Source organism: Balaenoptera physalus (assembly GCF_965194825.1).
Source record: "Balaenoptera physalus genome assembly, chromosome: 13".
NCBI lineage: Eukaryota > Metazoa > Chordata > Mammalia > Artiodactyla > Balaenopteridae > Balaenoptera > Balaenoptera physalus.
In genome coordinates this window covers 17436784-17453455 of record NC_138892.1, presented here as the reverse complement: position 1 = coordinate 17453455, position 16672 = coordinate 17436784, and the positions used below count along the sequence as shown (strand labels likewise).

At 41.8% G+C, this 16672-nt stretch overlaps 1 protein-coding gene, 1 long non-coding RNA gene and 1 pseudogene across 3 annotated transcripts in view; all 3 read right to left on the bottom strand.

Moving 5' to 3' along the window:
* The window catches only part of ALDH1L2 (aldehyde dehydrogenase 1 family member L2), a 56211-nt gene extending 45463 nt beyond the window's left edge, over positions 1–10748 (bottom strand). The window contains exons 1-2 of the mRNA XM_082419388.1: positions 10580–10748; positions 1592–1736 (exon numbers count right to left, since the gene is read on the bottom strand). Of these exons, the coding sequence (XP_082275514.1) occupies positions 1592–1736; positions 10580–10627 (193 nt within the window). The 5' untranslated portion in view covers positions 10628–10748. The remainder of the gene's footprint in view (positions 1–1591; positions 1737–10579) is intronic.
* The window catches only part of LOC309640631, a 317179-nt gene that overhangs the window by 246321 nt on the left and 54186 nt on the right, over positions 1–16672 (bottom strand). The gene's annotated exons all lie outside the window — the stretch shown is intronic.
* LOC309640590 (large ribosomal subunit protein uL22 pseudogene) lies at positions 14062–15450 on the bottom strand (annotated as a pseudogene). The gene has a single exon. The product of its transcript is annotated as a large ribosomal subunit protein uL22 pseudogene (transcript).

The following is a 16672-nucleotide window of genomic DNA, read 5'->3' as shown; positions in this document are numbered from 1 at the left end:
TACAAGTGGGAGGAATACGTAAAACTTCCGGATTATGCCCTTAATAAAGGCTTGCCCTCTGCTTCCCATCTTGCCCTTTCTGCTTGCTGGAATGCAGAGTTGACAGTGGGGGCTGAAGCCACTACCTTGGACCATGAGATGGAAGCCCAGTGTTGATAATGTCAAGACAACAAACAGAAGCAGCCTTCATTGTGATACCTGGCTGCCACAACAGCTGTGATGGTCAATCCAAACTTGAGAAAGGGACTTCTGTCTTATTTAAGCTAATATTATTTGAGGTCCTCCTGCTTCAACAGCCAATCTGATACCCCAAATATAAGTCTTTCCAAACATCCCCCACACAAAGCTGGTGGGAATAGATAATGATGAGACAGGTAGTTGATGATGAGACAGGTAGTCCCAGTGATGGGAATCTGTCCCCTTCTGCCCTTGGGGCCAGGTATGAATTCATGAGGCAGATTCCCTCAGAATTTCCCAGGTAGAGCTAATCTTTTTCTGAAACACGAATAATTTCTAAATCAAGTGGTTAAATCCATGTGCATATGTGTTCTTGGCCCAACTCTTTTTTAGCTTGACTCTTTTTTTTTTCTTCCAGTTTTACTGAGATATAATTGATATACAACACTGTGTAAGTTTAAGGTGTACAGCATAATGATGTGACTTATATACATCATGAAATGATTATCACAATAAGTTTAGTGAGCATCCATCCTCTCACATAGATACAAAATTAAAGAAAAAGAAACAAATTTTCCCCTGTGTTGAAAACTCTAGGAATTTACTTTCTTAACAACTTTCACATATAATGTACAGCGGTGTGAATTATATTTATCATGCTGTACACTACATCCCTAGTCCTTATTTATCTTATAATGGGAAGTTTGTACCTTTTGACTGCCTTCATCCAATTACCCCAGTAACAAGAACTAGAATAAACCCCAGAGCTGATTCCTCCAAGAAAGAAAAGTAAAATTTTAGGTATATCACAGATATTGTTTCCCAACCAATGTATTGCATCATACCAGTGATTTATAAAGATTCAAGTCATAAGTCACGATTTCTAGATGCTAGTTCTTATTCCCTACCTGTAGACTGTTTCTTGCACTCTTTTTCAACATAACTATAGTGTGAAAATCAGAATCATGCTGTAGGTTTGCTCTGAGGATGGCTATTTTCTTTACCTACCTTAATAACCAAGCAGTCATAGCTATAATTTGTTCTGAGATAAATGTATTCTTTATGACCCCACATCAATTGCTATTGTTGGGTGTGGCCTTCCCTGCATTCCTATTGGCACCTCTGCAACAGACATTATTCTAGATGTCCCATAGCACCTTTGGAAAGTCACAAGTGTAATTCAGGAAAAACACATGCTTGGAAATTCCTCTGAGGGACCTGGTGATTACCATGGAGTTAAGTGGAGAAACTCTTAGTACAATAGGGGCCTGCATCTTTGTCTTGAGGCCCACAGAGAAGGGAGAGTTTCTGAGTCTGTATCCACCACACAAATAGACTTGGCTTGAGAAGGCTTTCAACAGGCAGAGTGGAGGCCAGTGCAGTCCTTGATCCAGTTGTTCCAAGATACACTCACCCAGTGGGTCAGCTTTTCCATCCTTATCTGGAACTGTGAACACTCCCACAACTCGGTGGCCCTCTTTGCAGAGGTGGCTGTAGACTTCTTGTCCAAAGAGGCTCTGACCAATAAGTGCCACCTTCAGCTTGTTTTTGAAATAAACCTGCGAAACAATTCAACAGTGACAGGTATTAGTATGGATAGAAAACATATGGATAATAAACACTCTTTTTTCAATCATACAAGATGACTTGAGCATTACAAAAGGCTCAAAGATTTACACAGTAAAATAGTTATTGACATACACTGAACTCAGACTACATGCTATATAGATAGTAGTGAAAATAATTTCACACCTAAGTATTCCTCATTTTCCCTTTGCTCTAACTCCCTTGATTATTCATTATAATCATTGGGATTGCATATATTTTTACAAGGCATTTCAACTCCTTGATGAAATGAGGCCAGATGTTAACAAATAAGCATAAGTTTCATAGTTAAAAGGGGTGTAATTCTGAGCAAGATCTATTTCAATATGACAATGCTTTTATGCCCTGCAATTTTTTATGCCCACCTCCAAAAGAGGCCAAGAGCTAACATCTAGTATAACATAGGGGTCAAAAGCAGATCCTAGACTATCTAGGGTCAAACCTAGTGTCACACACCCCTTATTAGTTGTGTGACCTTTAGCAAGTAACTAACTTCCATTTGCCTTTTTTTCCCCTCATCTGTAAAATTGGAATAACACCAACTCACACAATTCTGATCAAGGTAGATGACAATATGCATTAGGCTTAATGCAGTGTCTGACACAAAGCACTGTTTAAATAAAAGCTTTAATAATGTTTTAAAGGCTTTCCTATATACTAGACAATTCTGTGTTTTTTCACACGGTCCAGAATTCTAAAATCCTTGGTAAGTGGCATAAACTCATTTGGTCTCAAGACGTGGACTGAACTAATGAAATGTTCTTTATAGTCCTTGTAGGTTTCTTATAAGTTAATGCAGTCATTTGGCTTCAAACTTGACCTGAACTGATAATGTCACTTATAGTCTTTACTTATAGTATATTGTATTTTGCTGCAGAAAAGTCAATGTGCTTCATTACAGATACTATCCCAGATCATGCTGTAAATTGTGTGTAAGGTCCTATGTACCATACTGACCTTCTCAAATGTGAATAATTCTGAACCCCACATTTGGCCCCGTAGATTTCAGATAAGAAATTGAGGCCTGCACATAATTTCATTTATTTTAATCCTTACAACTATCTTGTTTTCTTATCCCCCATTTTGTACCATTTTATGAATGAAGAAACCAAGACTTAGAAATATCAAGTATATCTCCAAGGTCATACTAGCAAAACAAGGGAGGGCCAGGGCCATCTGACTCCAAAACCTGCAAATGTACTTAAAAATAAAATGAGGGGCTTCCCTGTTGGCGCAGTGGTTGAGAATCTGCCTGCTAATGCAGGGGACACGGGTTCGAGCCCTGGTCCGGGAGGATCCCACATGCCGCGGAGCAACTGGGCCCGTGCGCCGCAGCTGCTGGGCCTGCGCGTCTGGAGCCTGTGCTCCGCAGCAGGAGAGGCCGCGATGGTGGGAGGCCCGCGCACCGCGATGAAGAGTGGCCCCCGCTTGCCACAACTAGAGAGAGCCCTCGCACAGAAACGAAGACCCAACATAGCAATCAATCAATCAATAAATCTTTAAAAAAAAAAAAAAAAAAAAAAAAAAAATAAAATGAGCCACTACTGCCCATCTCTTCCATCTCCTTTTTTAGAACATTAACACTGATGCACAAAAATGCAGTGATTGTCAATAAATATAAACGCCACATAGATAAGAGTGGCACTAAAGGAGTTAAAGTTTTTAAGGACTGTCTTTAAGCAATTATGCCTTCTGTAAATTCTCCCAAGATGAAACCTTTTCACAAAGCTTAAGGTAACATGTTGACATGATGATTGTTAAGACGGTGATGAAGAGCCACCAGGTGAAGCAGGCTAGATGCAGGCTTGTGCATGTGGAGGTAATCAGAGGGTCACGACCTCCTATGAGCTTCCCATCTTGGCAAAGAACCAACCCCAGTTCCCCAGAGTTCTTTCCATCTTTCATTCCTCCACGTTAGAATACATCTCCACAGGATTTGGATTTAAAATATTTTTCCTTCAATCTCAATGGGATTCATTAATGTTCCAGAAAGTCATTCTAAATTAGTAAAGCCTCACTGTTAAAATCTGACTATGAGGAAACAATTTTCCCTTATTTCCCACTTTCTTAAGGGCATAGATGGCATCCCTTTTTAGGCATGAACTTAAAAGCGTACAGGTTCAGGGACCACCCCTGGTGGCGCAGTGGTTAAGAATCCGCCTGCCAATGCAGGGGACATGGGTTCAAGCCCTGGTCTGGGAAGATCCCACATGCCCCAGAGCAACAAAGCCCGTGCGCCACAACTACTGAGCCTGCGCTCTAGAGCCCACGAGCCACAACTACAGAAGCCCACGCGCCTAGAGCCTGTGCTCCGCAACAAGAGAAGCCACCGCAATGAGAAGCCCGCGCACTGCAACGAAGAGTAGCCCCCGCTCGCCGCAACTAGAAAAAGCCCGCATGCAGCAACAAAGACCCAACGCAGCCAAACAAAAAAAAGCGTATGGGTTCACATCTTCCCTGTGAGCTGATAATTAAACAATTAAGGTTTTGGTATAAAAATTCTTTTCCATGGCCAGCCAAAGTTTCTATCCCAAAAGAGCTTAGAGCTTCAACGTCTAATAGATTCTTGCGAACAGATTAACTGTGTAAGAACAGCACAATTTGCCTGCAGATAATGCATGACTATTTCATTTCCTCTCATCAAAAATATCAAAATGTTCTGTAAGTATTCTATCTTCAAATCCTATAATTAATGCTGTTGCTTGAAATAGAACTGACGTGTTAGCGATCTTACAAAATTTGGCTTTACCTCGTACCGTTACCAACACCAAATATTTTAAGACTTCTAAAATTATTCGTCTTAAAACATACAAGAGCCAAGAGGATGAGGTGACTCAATTGTAATGTGCTCTCAGCTGTCATCTGGTTATTGGGAGTTCAATTCTAGAGTCAACACTGCCCCAGAAAGACAGTGTTTAAAGAAACCATGTCAGTATCTCTGGAAATTCTACATTCACTGAAACACTTTCTGAGCTTAATGGTAAAACTGAAACTATAAAGGTGAGTTTCTAGCAGTGAGAAAAATTTCAGAGTTTAAGATTTTAAGTATTTATAATGAGTTAGTATAATTCCAAAGAACTGGACTGGGATATTTCACCTTAGTCTTATTTCTCCAAGTATGATCTGAGGACTGACTGCCCGTGTTGGCAGAATCAGCTGGGAGGAAATGTTAAAAATGTGGCTTCCTGGGCCCCATCCCTGATCTACTGAGTCAGACCCTCAGGAAGCTGGCACTAACTCAAAAGCATATGAGGAAGTTTGGATCCTGCCTCTGCACCTTATTAGCCCAGGAAGCTGCATTTGAACAAGCTCTCCTTTGATTGACAGGCACACTAAAGTCTGCGAATCTCTGCTGTACAGAGTGTGTGTCCGCCCCCTACAAAAAAGATTTTGCCCTGGGGAGTTTGGGTCAGGAAAAAATGGTGGAAGTAATAGCAAACATTTTAACGAGACCCTGGTATGTGTCAGGTATTTAATATATGTTACCTCATTTTGATTGCCCAATGACTCCCAAGAGACAGACATTAATAAGCCATTTTACAGATGGCTTTACAGATGAAGAAATTAAAACAAAGAGAGGTTAAGATACAGCCTCGGACTTCCCTGGTGGTGCAGTGGTTGGGAGTCCGCCTACCAGTGCAGGGGACACGGGTTCCATCCCTGGTCCGGGAGGATCCCACATGCCGCGGAGCAACTAAGCCTGCGCACCACAACTACTGAGCCTGCGCGCCACGACTGCTGAAGCCCGCGCGCCTGGAGCCCATGCTCTGCAGCGGGAGGGGCCGCCGCAGTGAGGGGCCTGCGAGCCGTGGCAAGGAGTGACCCCTGCGAGGACCCAACGCAGCCAAAAATAAAATAAAATAAGTGAATAAAAAGAAAGAAAGAAAGACAATGCATGGTATTAAAAAAAAAAAAAAAAAGACACAGTCTGGAGTTAAATCACTACTCAGTGGCAGCTCTGAGATTCTAATCTAGTTATTACCCCAGTGCCATTGTTTTTCTATAACACCAGCTGTTCGATCTTGAGCTCAGCCTCATCAATTAAAATCTGAATAATAATAGTACCTATCTCATAAGGTTGTTAGGAGGATTTAGTGGGATAAAGCATGTAATGTATTAGTGCAGTGCGTGGCAATAACAAAGGCTCAATAAATGTCAACTAGTATCATTATTATACCACAAGTAATACCCAGGTAAATAAAAATGATGATAATGGATCTTTCCTACTTGGAGTGTACCATGAGGCAGGCACTGTATTGAGCCTTTTTCACCGATTAAAAAGAATGTATCAAATCCTTATCATATGTCTTTAAGCCTTACCGTGATCCATTTTACAAATGAGAAAACATAGGGCTCGGGGAAGTTAAGTAACCTGTCCACGGACAGGGCTAATAAAGGGGCAGAGGAAGGATTCAAACTCAGATCTATTTCACTTCAGCAGATGTGCTTCTATGGCTTCCCTATGTTGATGGTTCCCCCCCGCACCCTTCTTTTTTAAAAGGAAAATTTGGCGATAGTTTGACAGGTCAATTATGGGAAATAGTTCCATCAGACTTCCTAAGGGAATATCATGGTGGTCCTGACATGGGAAACAGCACCATTCATTAAAGGGTTAGGCTGATGACCAGAGAACATACTTTAAGGCACTCTCAGTGCCTTGTTATATTGGTGAGAAAGAAGAAGGGGGCATAAAATGACCCGCAGCATTTCTAAATCCGGGTGATAAGTGCTGTTATCTTGGGGTTCTCTAGAGATAACCTTCTACATTAGAAGAGCCTTTTGCAGGGAACAGAGCTTTTGTTTCTTAAACTATCAAATATTGCATTCCCAGGCTATCCACATCCTGGTGAAATTCTTCGGGAAGCAAGTTAATATGGACTCTGATTATGCTCCAACGATTTAAAGAAAAATACACACAGTCTTCTCTGGAAAACTTAAAGGCACAGGGCTAGGAGTCTGTGCTGATCCGAAGCCCTTTTGTGAAGCAGATGCTACCTTAATAGAACCAACTGAGCAGGATGTAAAATAAGGTCAAAGCTGTCCACATTAGCAATTGTGAGAACTGGCAGTTTTCCCAATGAGAACTGGAGAGGAGAAAGGACCTTCCCACAAAAGAATCAAACAAAATAAATTTTTCTGAGACACTGAGATGCCTAACTCTTAATGGACCATTCGGCACATGGTTCCCCAAATCGTGCCTGATGGTGCGCAAGATCTGTTCACCAAGCATGTTTTGAGCATTTGCCAAGCTCTGGGCACAGTGCATGATGGGGCTGCAATCAGTGGCCTGGCAAAGAGGATTTTATTTGGCCCACAGAGCATCTGCAGAAGAACTGTGAATAAGATTTTTAGGAGGTTTCACATTAGCAGGCTGAATTTCTGACTTCTCTTTAAAAATCAGGAGGTTTGTCAACCATGGTCGACATTCCCATGTGGGAACGGTCAGCTGGAGCTGAGCAGGGGCTGCCCCCTTTAACTCTGAACGTGGTCTTTCACTCCTTCCAGCCCAAATGCTACATTTGTCTTACCTGTTTGGCCTCGGGGCGGGGTGGGGGGGGTTGTTTGGGATCCCTAAGCTAAAGGCACAAGAGTAGTCCCTGCCCTAGTTTGGCTGAGTGCCTTTTCATATTTCATTGTCCACTTGTATTTCCCTTACGTTATTATCCTTTACCTAAAGGCAAGTTTAATCATTTGTCCCTCTAATCTATGGACTCCTTGAAAGCAGGGACTATTTACCTCTTGTTTATTGTTTTATCCTTTTTGGCTGTGAGACTCTAAAAAAATTATGTAATTTCTCTGGGTCTCAGTTTCCCGATTCGTAGAACGGGCATTATAATAGTACCCACTTCATTGAGATGTTATGAAGACTAAATGAGTATATGTAAAGCATTTATAACAGTGCCTGGTGCATACAAAGTCCTATATCCATGATACCTATTATTATTATTATTATTTCTTCAGGATTTAGATGAAGTGCTCAGTACATAATACACAATTTAATATGGTTTGAAGTTGAATCTGAAGGTCCTAAATCAAATCAAATTAGATGCCAAAGCAGAGGGTCAGGCAATAAGGAAACAAGTTAAGGACCTGGTTGCTAGAACTAGGGTATAAAGCCAGTACTTGGTTTCAAGAAGCAGGGAAAGGTCCAGCCTCTTGAATTGGATCATAAAGTAACCCTAAGTCCTGGAACCAGGCTATGAATCCAGAGCATCAGCCAGGCTTGTCCCAGACACTGGCAGAGGAAATAACAGCTAAGTAACAGAGTGCCAGATAAATATGAGGGCTAAATAGCTCCCACCATCGGGAGAAATTAAGAAGCAGTGAGCCAGGCAAGATACTGGAAGTGAACAATAATAACTAATTGACAAAAGGTCTTATTGCTATATATAGTTGCACTAGTTAATAAGATCCAGTCATATCATTAAGCTGAGATCATTAAATATTTCTAAGTCCATTTCTTTAAGACAGAGAATGGAAAAATTAATTATATCAGGAAGTGTTATGAACTTATTTCCTCCTTGGATTTTGTTAAGTTCTGAGAGATTTTTTTTTTCATTCCTCCTTCATTCTGCTTTAATACCAAACTCAAAAGCGCTGTGTGATTTAAAAAAATTTTTTTCATACGAAGGTACAATTTACATACAATGAACACACCATTTTCAATGTAAAATTCTTTGAGTTTGGACAAACACACAGTCATGTAACCACTGTTACAATCAAGATAAAGAACAGTTCCATCATCCTCCCAAATTCCCTCCCGTCCCTTTGCTGTCAATTCCTCCCCCTATCTCCAGCCCCTGATAACCACTGGCCTTTTTTTCCATCACTATAGGTTTACTCTTTCCAAAGTGTCAGACAAATGGACTCATATACATATGCAGCCCTTTGAGTCTGCCTTCTTACACTTAGCATACACACTTGAGTTTCATCCATGTTGTTGTATATATCAGTAGTCCGTTCCTTTTTTTTTTTTTTCTGAGTTAAGATTCCACTATATGGATGGATATACCACAGTTTGCTTATCCTGCCACCAGCTGAAAGACATTTAAGTTGGTGACTATGAATAATCCCTTTGTAAACATCCATAAATAGGTATTTGTGTGAACATAAGTTTTCATTTCTCTTGGGTAAATACCTATGAGGGCAACTGCTGGGTCATTTGATGGGTTTATGTTTAATTTTATTAAAAAAAAAGTCGGTTTTCCAAAGCAGCTGTACCATTTTACGCTCCCACCAGCCATGTCTGATTTTGAACAATTCTTATAGGAACACGGTCCAAAGGATGAATCTCCAGTTTCTATGGAGTAAAATATCCCAAATTCTTCACTTATTATTCCATGTCTTCCTTTGACCATTGAAGAACCTGCCTTCTTCCCAGCCATATGGCACTGCTCTCCCAAATGTATTCCTAGAGATAGACTCGGGCCCCTGACCCCTGACCATACCTGGTGCTTCCCCACAAGGGTGTTTTTGTTTATGCCATTTGCCACCTGGGATGTTCATCTTTTATTACTGAAATCTTATGTAACCCCACTATTGGCATTTTTTCATCCTTCAGGAACCCCTTCTGCTCTCCAAAAAAAGACAATTAAATGAAAGGTGTTGACAGAGGAGGCCAATAAAACAGGCATGCACAAGCCCCTTGTTCTCTGTGCCATCCAACCCAGATTCCCGTGTGCCACGTGGCAGGAGAAAGCTAAGGAGGAGTCGAGAGCTCTGCATAGGACAGCAAGCAAAGTATCTGCCAGAGCAAGTTTCTTTTTGCTTATTTAAAAAAAGGTGAATACTCCCAAAATAACTAGAACTGACTGCATGGGATAAAGTGAATTCTCATTACTTGTGGCTGTCTGGGGGACAAAACCTTTTCCATTTATGCAACTTTGGGCCAGTTCCTGATGCTACTCAAGACTTCTCTCTGCTCCAAGTTTTTTACATCTGGATATGTACACATGCGCATATGACTTTGGCAGAGAAGAGGAATCAAAAAGCAAATCCTTTTATAACACAGCAAACATGCACTTTCTATAAAAGAGATGATGTACATGGCGTGGACTTTTTCTTCCCTAAACAGCTTGGAGTCTGCCTAGATGCAGGGAGGTATCTCTCCCCAGGTCCCTGAAGTGCTGAAGGCAGCGCCCCATGCAACGTGTCCTCCTTCATGCCATTTCTGGAGAAGCTGATGCAATTCCAAGGCGCGGGGCTGGGCCAGGGCTAGGTTTTTGCACCATAGTTTGCTAATGTTCCAGGGTGGCTGCTTCTGCAGCGCCTGGTGATCCTAGAAATCTTGCCGCCTGCAGCTCAGGAATAATGAGCTTGCGGTCAACGGCTCGGAGTGCCATTCTCTGAATGGGCCCTGCATGCCAGTCGGGAGCTTTCACACCTCTCAGGCCGCGGAGGAGGACCCGGTTGACTTGATACCACTCTCTTCCAGGAGGTGGTCTCGGTCCTGTACCTCGGCTCCATCTCGTAACCAGGCAGAGATCTCACAATTGAAATGAAAACGGAAAGGGAACCGACTCTGTCCCTTTTGCCGAGTGACTGTTTCCACCCTGTCAATCCCAGCCAGACATCCTCAGCCCCGTCCCGGTAGAAGACAATGGCTCGCTCGACAAGCCCCATTCAGGACCCTCCCCGGACCCTTCTCTTAACTCTCCCGGTTTTAAAAACGTCGTCCTGGCCTTTAGCAAAGTAAACACAGCTGCCCTCCCTCAGCCCCGCCGCCCGGCCCGCCCTCTCCGGATCTGGAAAGCAGCCCCCGGGTGAGAGCCGGGACGCTCGCCGGGGCCGGACTCACCTGGCCGGTGGAGAAGCGCCGGAGCGCCCGGTTGCCCTGCCACAACATGCTGGAAAGGAGCGCTCGTGCGGGCGGCGCGGGAGGCAAGCGGGAGGCAGGCGGGGGCGGCTCAGCCTAGGCGCGGCCTGCAGCCTCGGAGTCCCGGGCGAGTCCCGGGACCCAGCTCGCGGCCCCGCCCCCTCATCTGTCAGGGCTCCCGCGGCCAATCGCGAGCGACTGGGCGGGGCGTGCTCCAGTCTCCCGGAGCCGCGCTGGTGCCCAGCCCGAGCGACAGCTTCTGGCGGCTGCCTCGGTGCAGTCTCACTAGCTGTGGGATCTTCTCCCAGTTACTCACACCCTCTGACGTACATAAGGATCTGCCTTAAAGGTCAGTCTGACACCCCAGGTCATGTCCTTAACATAGTCCTGAGAAGACAGCAGGCAAGTGCGTGGAGCCACGAAAGATAAACGAGTGAGGGCACCTTCGCGACGTAAGGATCCTGATTCCTATCTCGTAGTCTGATAAGAAGATTTAATGAGAGATTGTGTATAAAGCACCTGGCAAAGGGCTTGGCACAGAGTTGGTCCCGATAGATGATAGACAAATAGATGGGTAGATAGATGATAGACACCCGACAGCCTTTTCCCTCACCTCTCTGAAGAAACGCTCAAGACGTGCTTTAGCTGAGCACTTGTCTCAAACAGAACTCCTTAGCCTGGCATTCAAGGCCGTCTGTAGTTTGGCACTTACTCTTATTTCTCGCTGCTCTTTTGCACATGTAATTCAGTGTGACCATAGTACTTGCCTATTCCTTCCTGGACAACGTTTCCCAGGAAAGCTTGCCACCTGTCACTTGTCACCATCTAGGCATGACCAAATTCCTTCTCTTCTTAAAGGCATAGCTCAAATGCTGCCTCCTACAGGTATTTTTCCTGATTCTTTCCTCCCTAAGCTCCTTACTTCCTCAAAGTAATCTTTCACTCCTCTGAACTGGGAAGGATTTTTGTCTCTGCAGCTCTTATGAAGCCTCAGTCTGTTACTACTATTTATGTAGCAGTCATCTTCTCTACTGGAAGCTCTTTGCAGGCTGACTCCATGCCTTATTTATCAAGATTTACAGTATTTAGCACTAAGCAGAGCTTAGAAAACACTTGTTGAGAGGGTAAGAAGGAAAGAAAAAGAACCACTCTTTAAAAAAATTTTTTAGGGACTTCCCTGGTGGCGCAGTGGTTAAGAATCCGCCTGCCAATGCAGGGGACACGGGTTCGAGCCCTGGTCCGGGAAGATCCCACATGCCGCGGAGCAAGTAAGCCCATGCGCCACAACTACTGAGCCTGTGCTCTAGAGCCTGCGAGCCACAACTACTGAAGCCCGTGCACCTAGGGCCCATGCTCTGCAACAAGAGAAGCCCCCGCTCGCTACAACTAGAGAAAGCCCGTGTGCAGCGACAAAGACCCAACACAGCCAAAAATAAAATATAAATAAATTAAAAAAAGTTTTTTTTAAGTTGAAGTATAGTTGATTTACAATGTTGTGTTAATTTCTTCTGTGCAGCAAAGTGACTCAGTTATACTCAGTTACATATATATATATACATATTCATTCTAGAAAAAGAACCATTCTTAAAGCCTGGAGAATTGCAGCAAACATCCAGGGTTTTGCTTTAGGAACTGCCCCTTGACAATTCACCCCATTTCTCTGACTGCATTTTTGTGACTTCTTGCTTCTCTTAAACTTCCAAATATTGATATTCATTTTATTTGTTCTAAACCAGGGAGGGTGGGCAAGGAGTGTGGTTTTTCCTGAGTGAAGATTCCATAGTTATATACTCCAACTCCCAACTTAAAAAAATGAGCTTATGTTTGCCCAAATATAAGAAAATATGCATGATGTCTAAGATTTTCTTCTTTAAGAACCAAAAATGTAGTCCTCTTGATAATTGGAGGTTAGGCCAGATACAACTAGAGAGTTTGACAAACCAAAATTTGCCTGCCAACCTAGACTTCTCTTGCCAGCAAAATGGAGATGAAATAAAGTAAACTTCAGAAACAAAAACTTGAGAGACTTTGTCATCAGCAGACATACAATAAAGGGAATATTAAAGTATCCTTCAAGCAGGAGGAAAATTACCTACTTGGAAGCCCGGAAATGCAGGAAAGAATAAAGACCAACAAAAAAGGCAAATATGTGAGTGAATTTAAGTAAACATTGACCATATAAACAATAATAATAATAAAATCTTGTAGATATATATATATCCACAAGATATATATATATATATATATTTACATGAAAATATACAAACAACAATAAAAAATTGTCGGATAGGGACTTCCCTGGTGGCCCAGTGGCTAAGGCTCAGTGCTCCCAATGTAGGGGGCCCAAGTTCAATCCCTGGTCAGGGAACTAGATCCCACATGCTGCAACTAAGAGTTCATGTAAAGTAAAGATCCCGCACGCTGCAACAAAGATACCGGCGCAGCCAAATAAATAAATAAATAAATAAATATTTTTAAAAAGTGTTGGATAAGTTGGGAGGGCTGGGAGGAATGGAATATTCTTTAGGCAGAAATATAATAACCCTAGATGGAAGCTCAGAAATAAAGGAATGAAGAGCTTTAAAGAGGGTAAATACAAGGACAAATTTTAATTAATATTGTCTAAAATGATTCTAATAATGTTCTGTGGAGTTCAAAATTATGTATAATTAAAATACATGACAACAATAGCATATGATTTTCAGGGAGAAAAGGTTAAGTTAAAGGTTCTAAGCTTGCAGCATTGTCTTGGAAATAATAAAAGTACTAATTTATGTTAGACTTAATAAGTTAAGGATGCATATTCTAATCTCTAGTACAACCACTAAAAGGATAGTAATACAATGTATAACTACCAAGTTTATAGAATGTAAAATTATTAAGACAATAAAATGATAAAAAAATCAATCCAAAAGAAGGCAAGAAAGGAGAGAAAAAGGAACATGGAAGAGGCGTGAAAAATAGAAGGAAATTAGTAAGATGTTAGATTTAAGCCAGTAATTGCGGTAAATGAAAATGGACTAAATGTTTTAATGAAAAGACAAAGATCATCAGGTTGGTTAAAAAATAAAACTCTGATGAGAGAGACTCATAAAATATAAAGATTCCGAAAGCACTCATAAAATATAAAGATTCCAATTTTTTTAAAAAACACTCAGGGCTTCCCTGGTGGCGCAGTGGTTGAGAATCTGCCTGCCAATGCAGGGGACACGGGTTCGAGCCCTGGTCTGGGAAGATCCCACATGCCACGGAGCAACTGGGCCCGTGAGCCACAATTACTGAGCCTGCGCGTCTGGAGCCTGTGCTCCGCAGCAAGAGAGGCCGCGATGGTGAGGGGCCCGCGCACCGCGATGAAGAGTGGTCCCCACTTGCCGCAACTAGAGAAAGCCCTCGCACAGAAACGAAGACTCAACACAGTCATAAATAAATAAATAAAAGAACGTGAATTAAAAAAAAAAAGAAAAAAAAAACCACTCAAACACTAGCCAAAAGAAAATGTTAATCTGACAGGAAGATAAAAATTCTAAGTTTGTATACACTTAATAACACAGCCTCAAATTTTATAAAGCAAAAATTACAGAACTTCAAGGAAAAATAGACAAACCTGTAACCATACTTGAAGATTTTTTAAACATTGTAATAATTTTTTATTGAACTATAGTTGATTTACAATGTTATGTTAATTTCTGCTGTATAGCAAAGTGATTCAGTTTTATGTATATATATTCTTTTTAAAATTTTCTTTTCCATTATGGTTTATCACAGAATATTGAATATAGTTTCCTGTGCTATACAGTAGGACCTTGTTGTTTATCCATTCTCTATGTAATAGTTTGGATCTGCTAACCCCAAACTCCCACTCCATCCCTCTTCCACCTCCCCCCACCCCCATGGCAACCACAAGTCTGTTCTCTATGTCTGTGAGTCTGTTTCTGTTTCATAAAAGTTCATTTGTGTCATATTTTAGATTCCACATATAAGTGGCATCATATGGTATTTGTCTTTCTCTTTCTGACTTACTTCATACTTGAAGATTTTTAACATACTTCTCTTAATAACTGATAGAAGCAGGCAAAATATTAGCAATGATACAGAATATTTAAATGAGATGATTAATGCATTTGGCCTAATTAAAACATTTAGAAGCACCCAACTACCAAATACACATTCTTTTTATTTATTTATTTATTTATTTATTTATTTAACTTTTATTTGCATTTATTTTTTGCGGCATTTATTCTCGGGCCATAAGTTTTTGTTTCTTCTGGGATATCTTTTTCTTCTGTGCAACCTCCTCTTCTGGTTTAGGAACAATCTCTTCTTTTTCGGTAAGGATCATCTCAATGTGGCAGGGAGAGCTCATGCATGGGTTGATCCAACCATGAGCTCTGTTAAGTCCTGTGCCGCATCTTGGGGGCTTTGTTCACCTGAATGTGCTCAATGACCAGAGAATCTACCTCTAAGCCCTTAAGTTCAGCATCACTCTCTGCATTTTTGAGCATGTGCAGTAAAAATTCAGCACTTTTTTTGGGCCACCGACCTGAGTCCAGCTCCACTGTTTGGCCTGGGCACACCTACCAACTCCACCATTGTAACGACGGAATGGCACACATTGCTTCTTTAAAGTGACATCCTTCAGATACTGGTGGCTTTTCAGATATGCATACCCTTACTGGCCTGGGCAGTTTCACAAGTGTTCTGAAAGTGAACACGAAGATTTGAATCTCTTGACTTGCATGAGTTTGTGGGGTTTTCTGGGTCAAGTGAATAGCAAACCATTTTTTAGAGGTCACCGTGAGACACTGGACCTCCAGAGTCGGCACCGACCACAGCCTGCCTGTACCTCTGCCAGCCCCATTCCCAACCATCGAGCCCCTCTGCGGCCCGCAGAGGCCTGAGAGCACAGGGCGCCAAGCCAGGGACTCCGACACATCCCCCCGCCAGAACTCTGCTCCGGAGGGTCTCGAAATCAGCACTGCCAAGGCCAGGATGGCAGCAATAACCAGAGGATTCACCACGCGAGAGAGATGCCTCACATTCTTTTTTAATACATACAAAGCATTTTCAAAAATTCACCATATGCTAGCCTATAAAGAATGCAAATCATAGAGTTTGACTCTGGCTATAGTGGAATGGAGCTAGAAATCAATAACAAGAAGATAATTTCTGTAATCGCCACTTCTTTGGAAATTATGAAATACACTTCTAAATAATGATAGGGGAAGTCACTGGAAGAGATGGCATGTTCTTTGCTTTTCCCAGTGTCAGTTGTATGAGGGAGCCCTGTATCTGCAGACATTCCCAAGACATCTTTGCTGAGATGAAGGAAATGAGAGAAAAAGTGCCTAGTCTAGAGAAAAATGAAGAAGCAAAGTTGAAAGTGAGCTATCCTCATCTGAGATGAAAGTCCGGGGGCAGAGCTCTTGAGGAAATAGTTGCAAAAAAGCCTTTTAAAAAATTCTGAGAATTACAACATGGATAAAGCAAAAATGAAGATCAAGCAATTTCTTTTATTATTATTATTATTATCAAGGTATAGTTGATATACAATATTATATGTTTCAGGTGTACAACAAAGTGATTCACAATTTTTAAAGGTTACACTCCATTTATAGTTATTATAAAATACTGGCTACATTCCCTGTGTCATACAATATATGCTTGTAGTTTATTTTGTACACAGTGGTTTGTACCTCTTAATCCTCTGCCTCTATCTTGCCCCTCCCCGCTGAAGATCAAGCAACTTCTACTGCAGCCTCAGATGAGACATAGGTGTCTAGGGACCATGTCTCCTACTCGACGGGACCTTCCAAACAGAGACCATTGCTGTGGCTAGTGAACTGTCTGGCTGAGTAAAAGAACTGAATTGGGAATCTTCTCATTTTTATTATTTCTTCTTAATATATTACTTCTCAGCTATTTGTTTCCTTTCATACACTATGTCATTGGGACAGCTTTGTAGGTAGCAGTGAGATGTGCTGTTTCTTGAAGGGGTATAATCTTAAAATTTGAATGTGTATAATTTTTGGATTAAACAATGCACCAATGAAAAAGACACATCAGAGCAGTATAAAG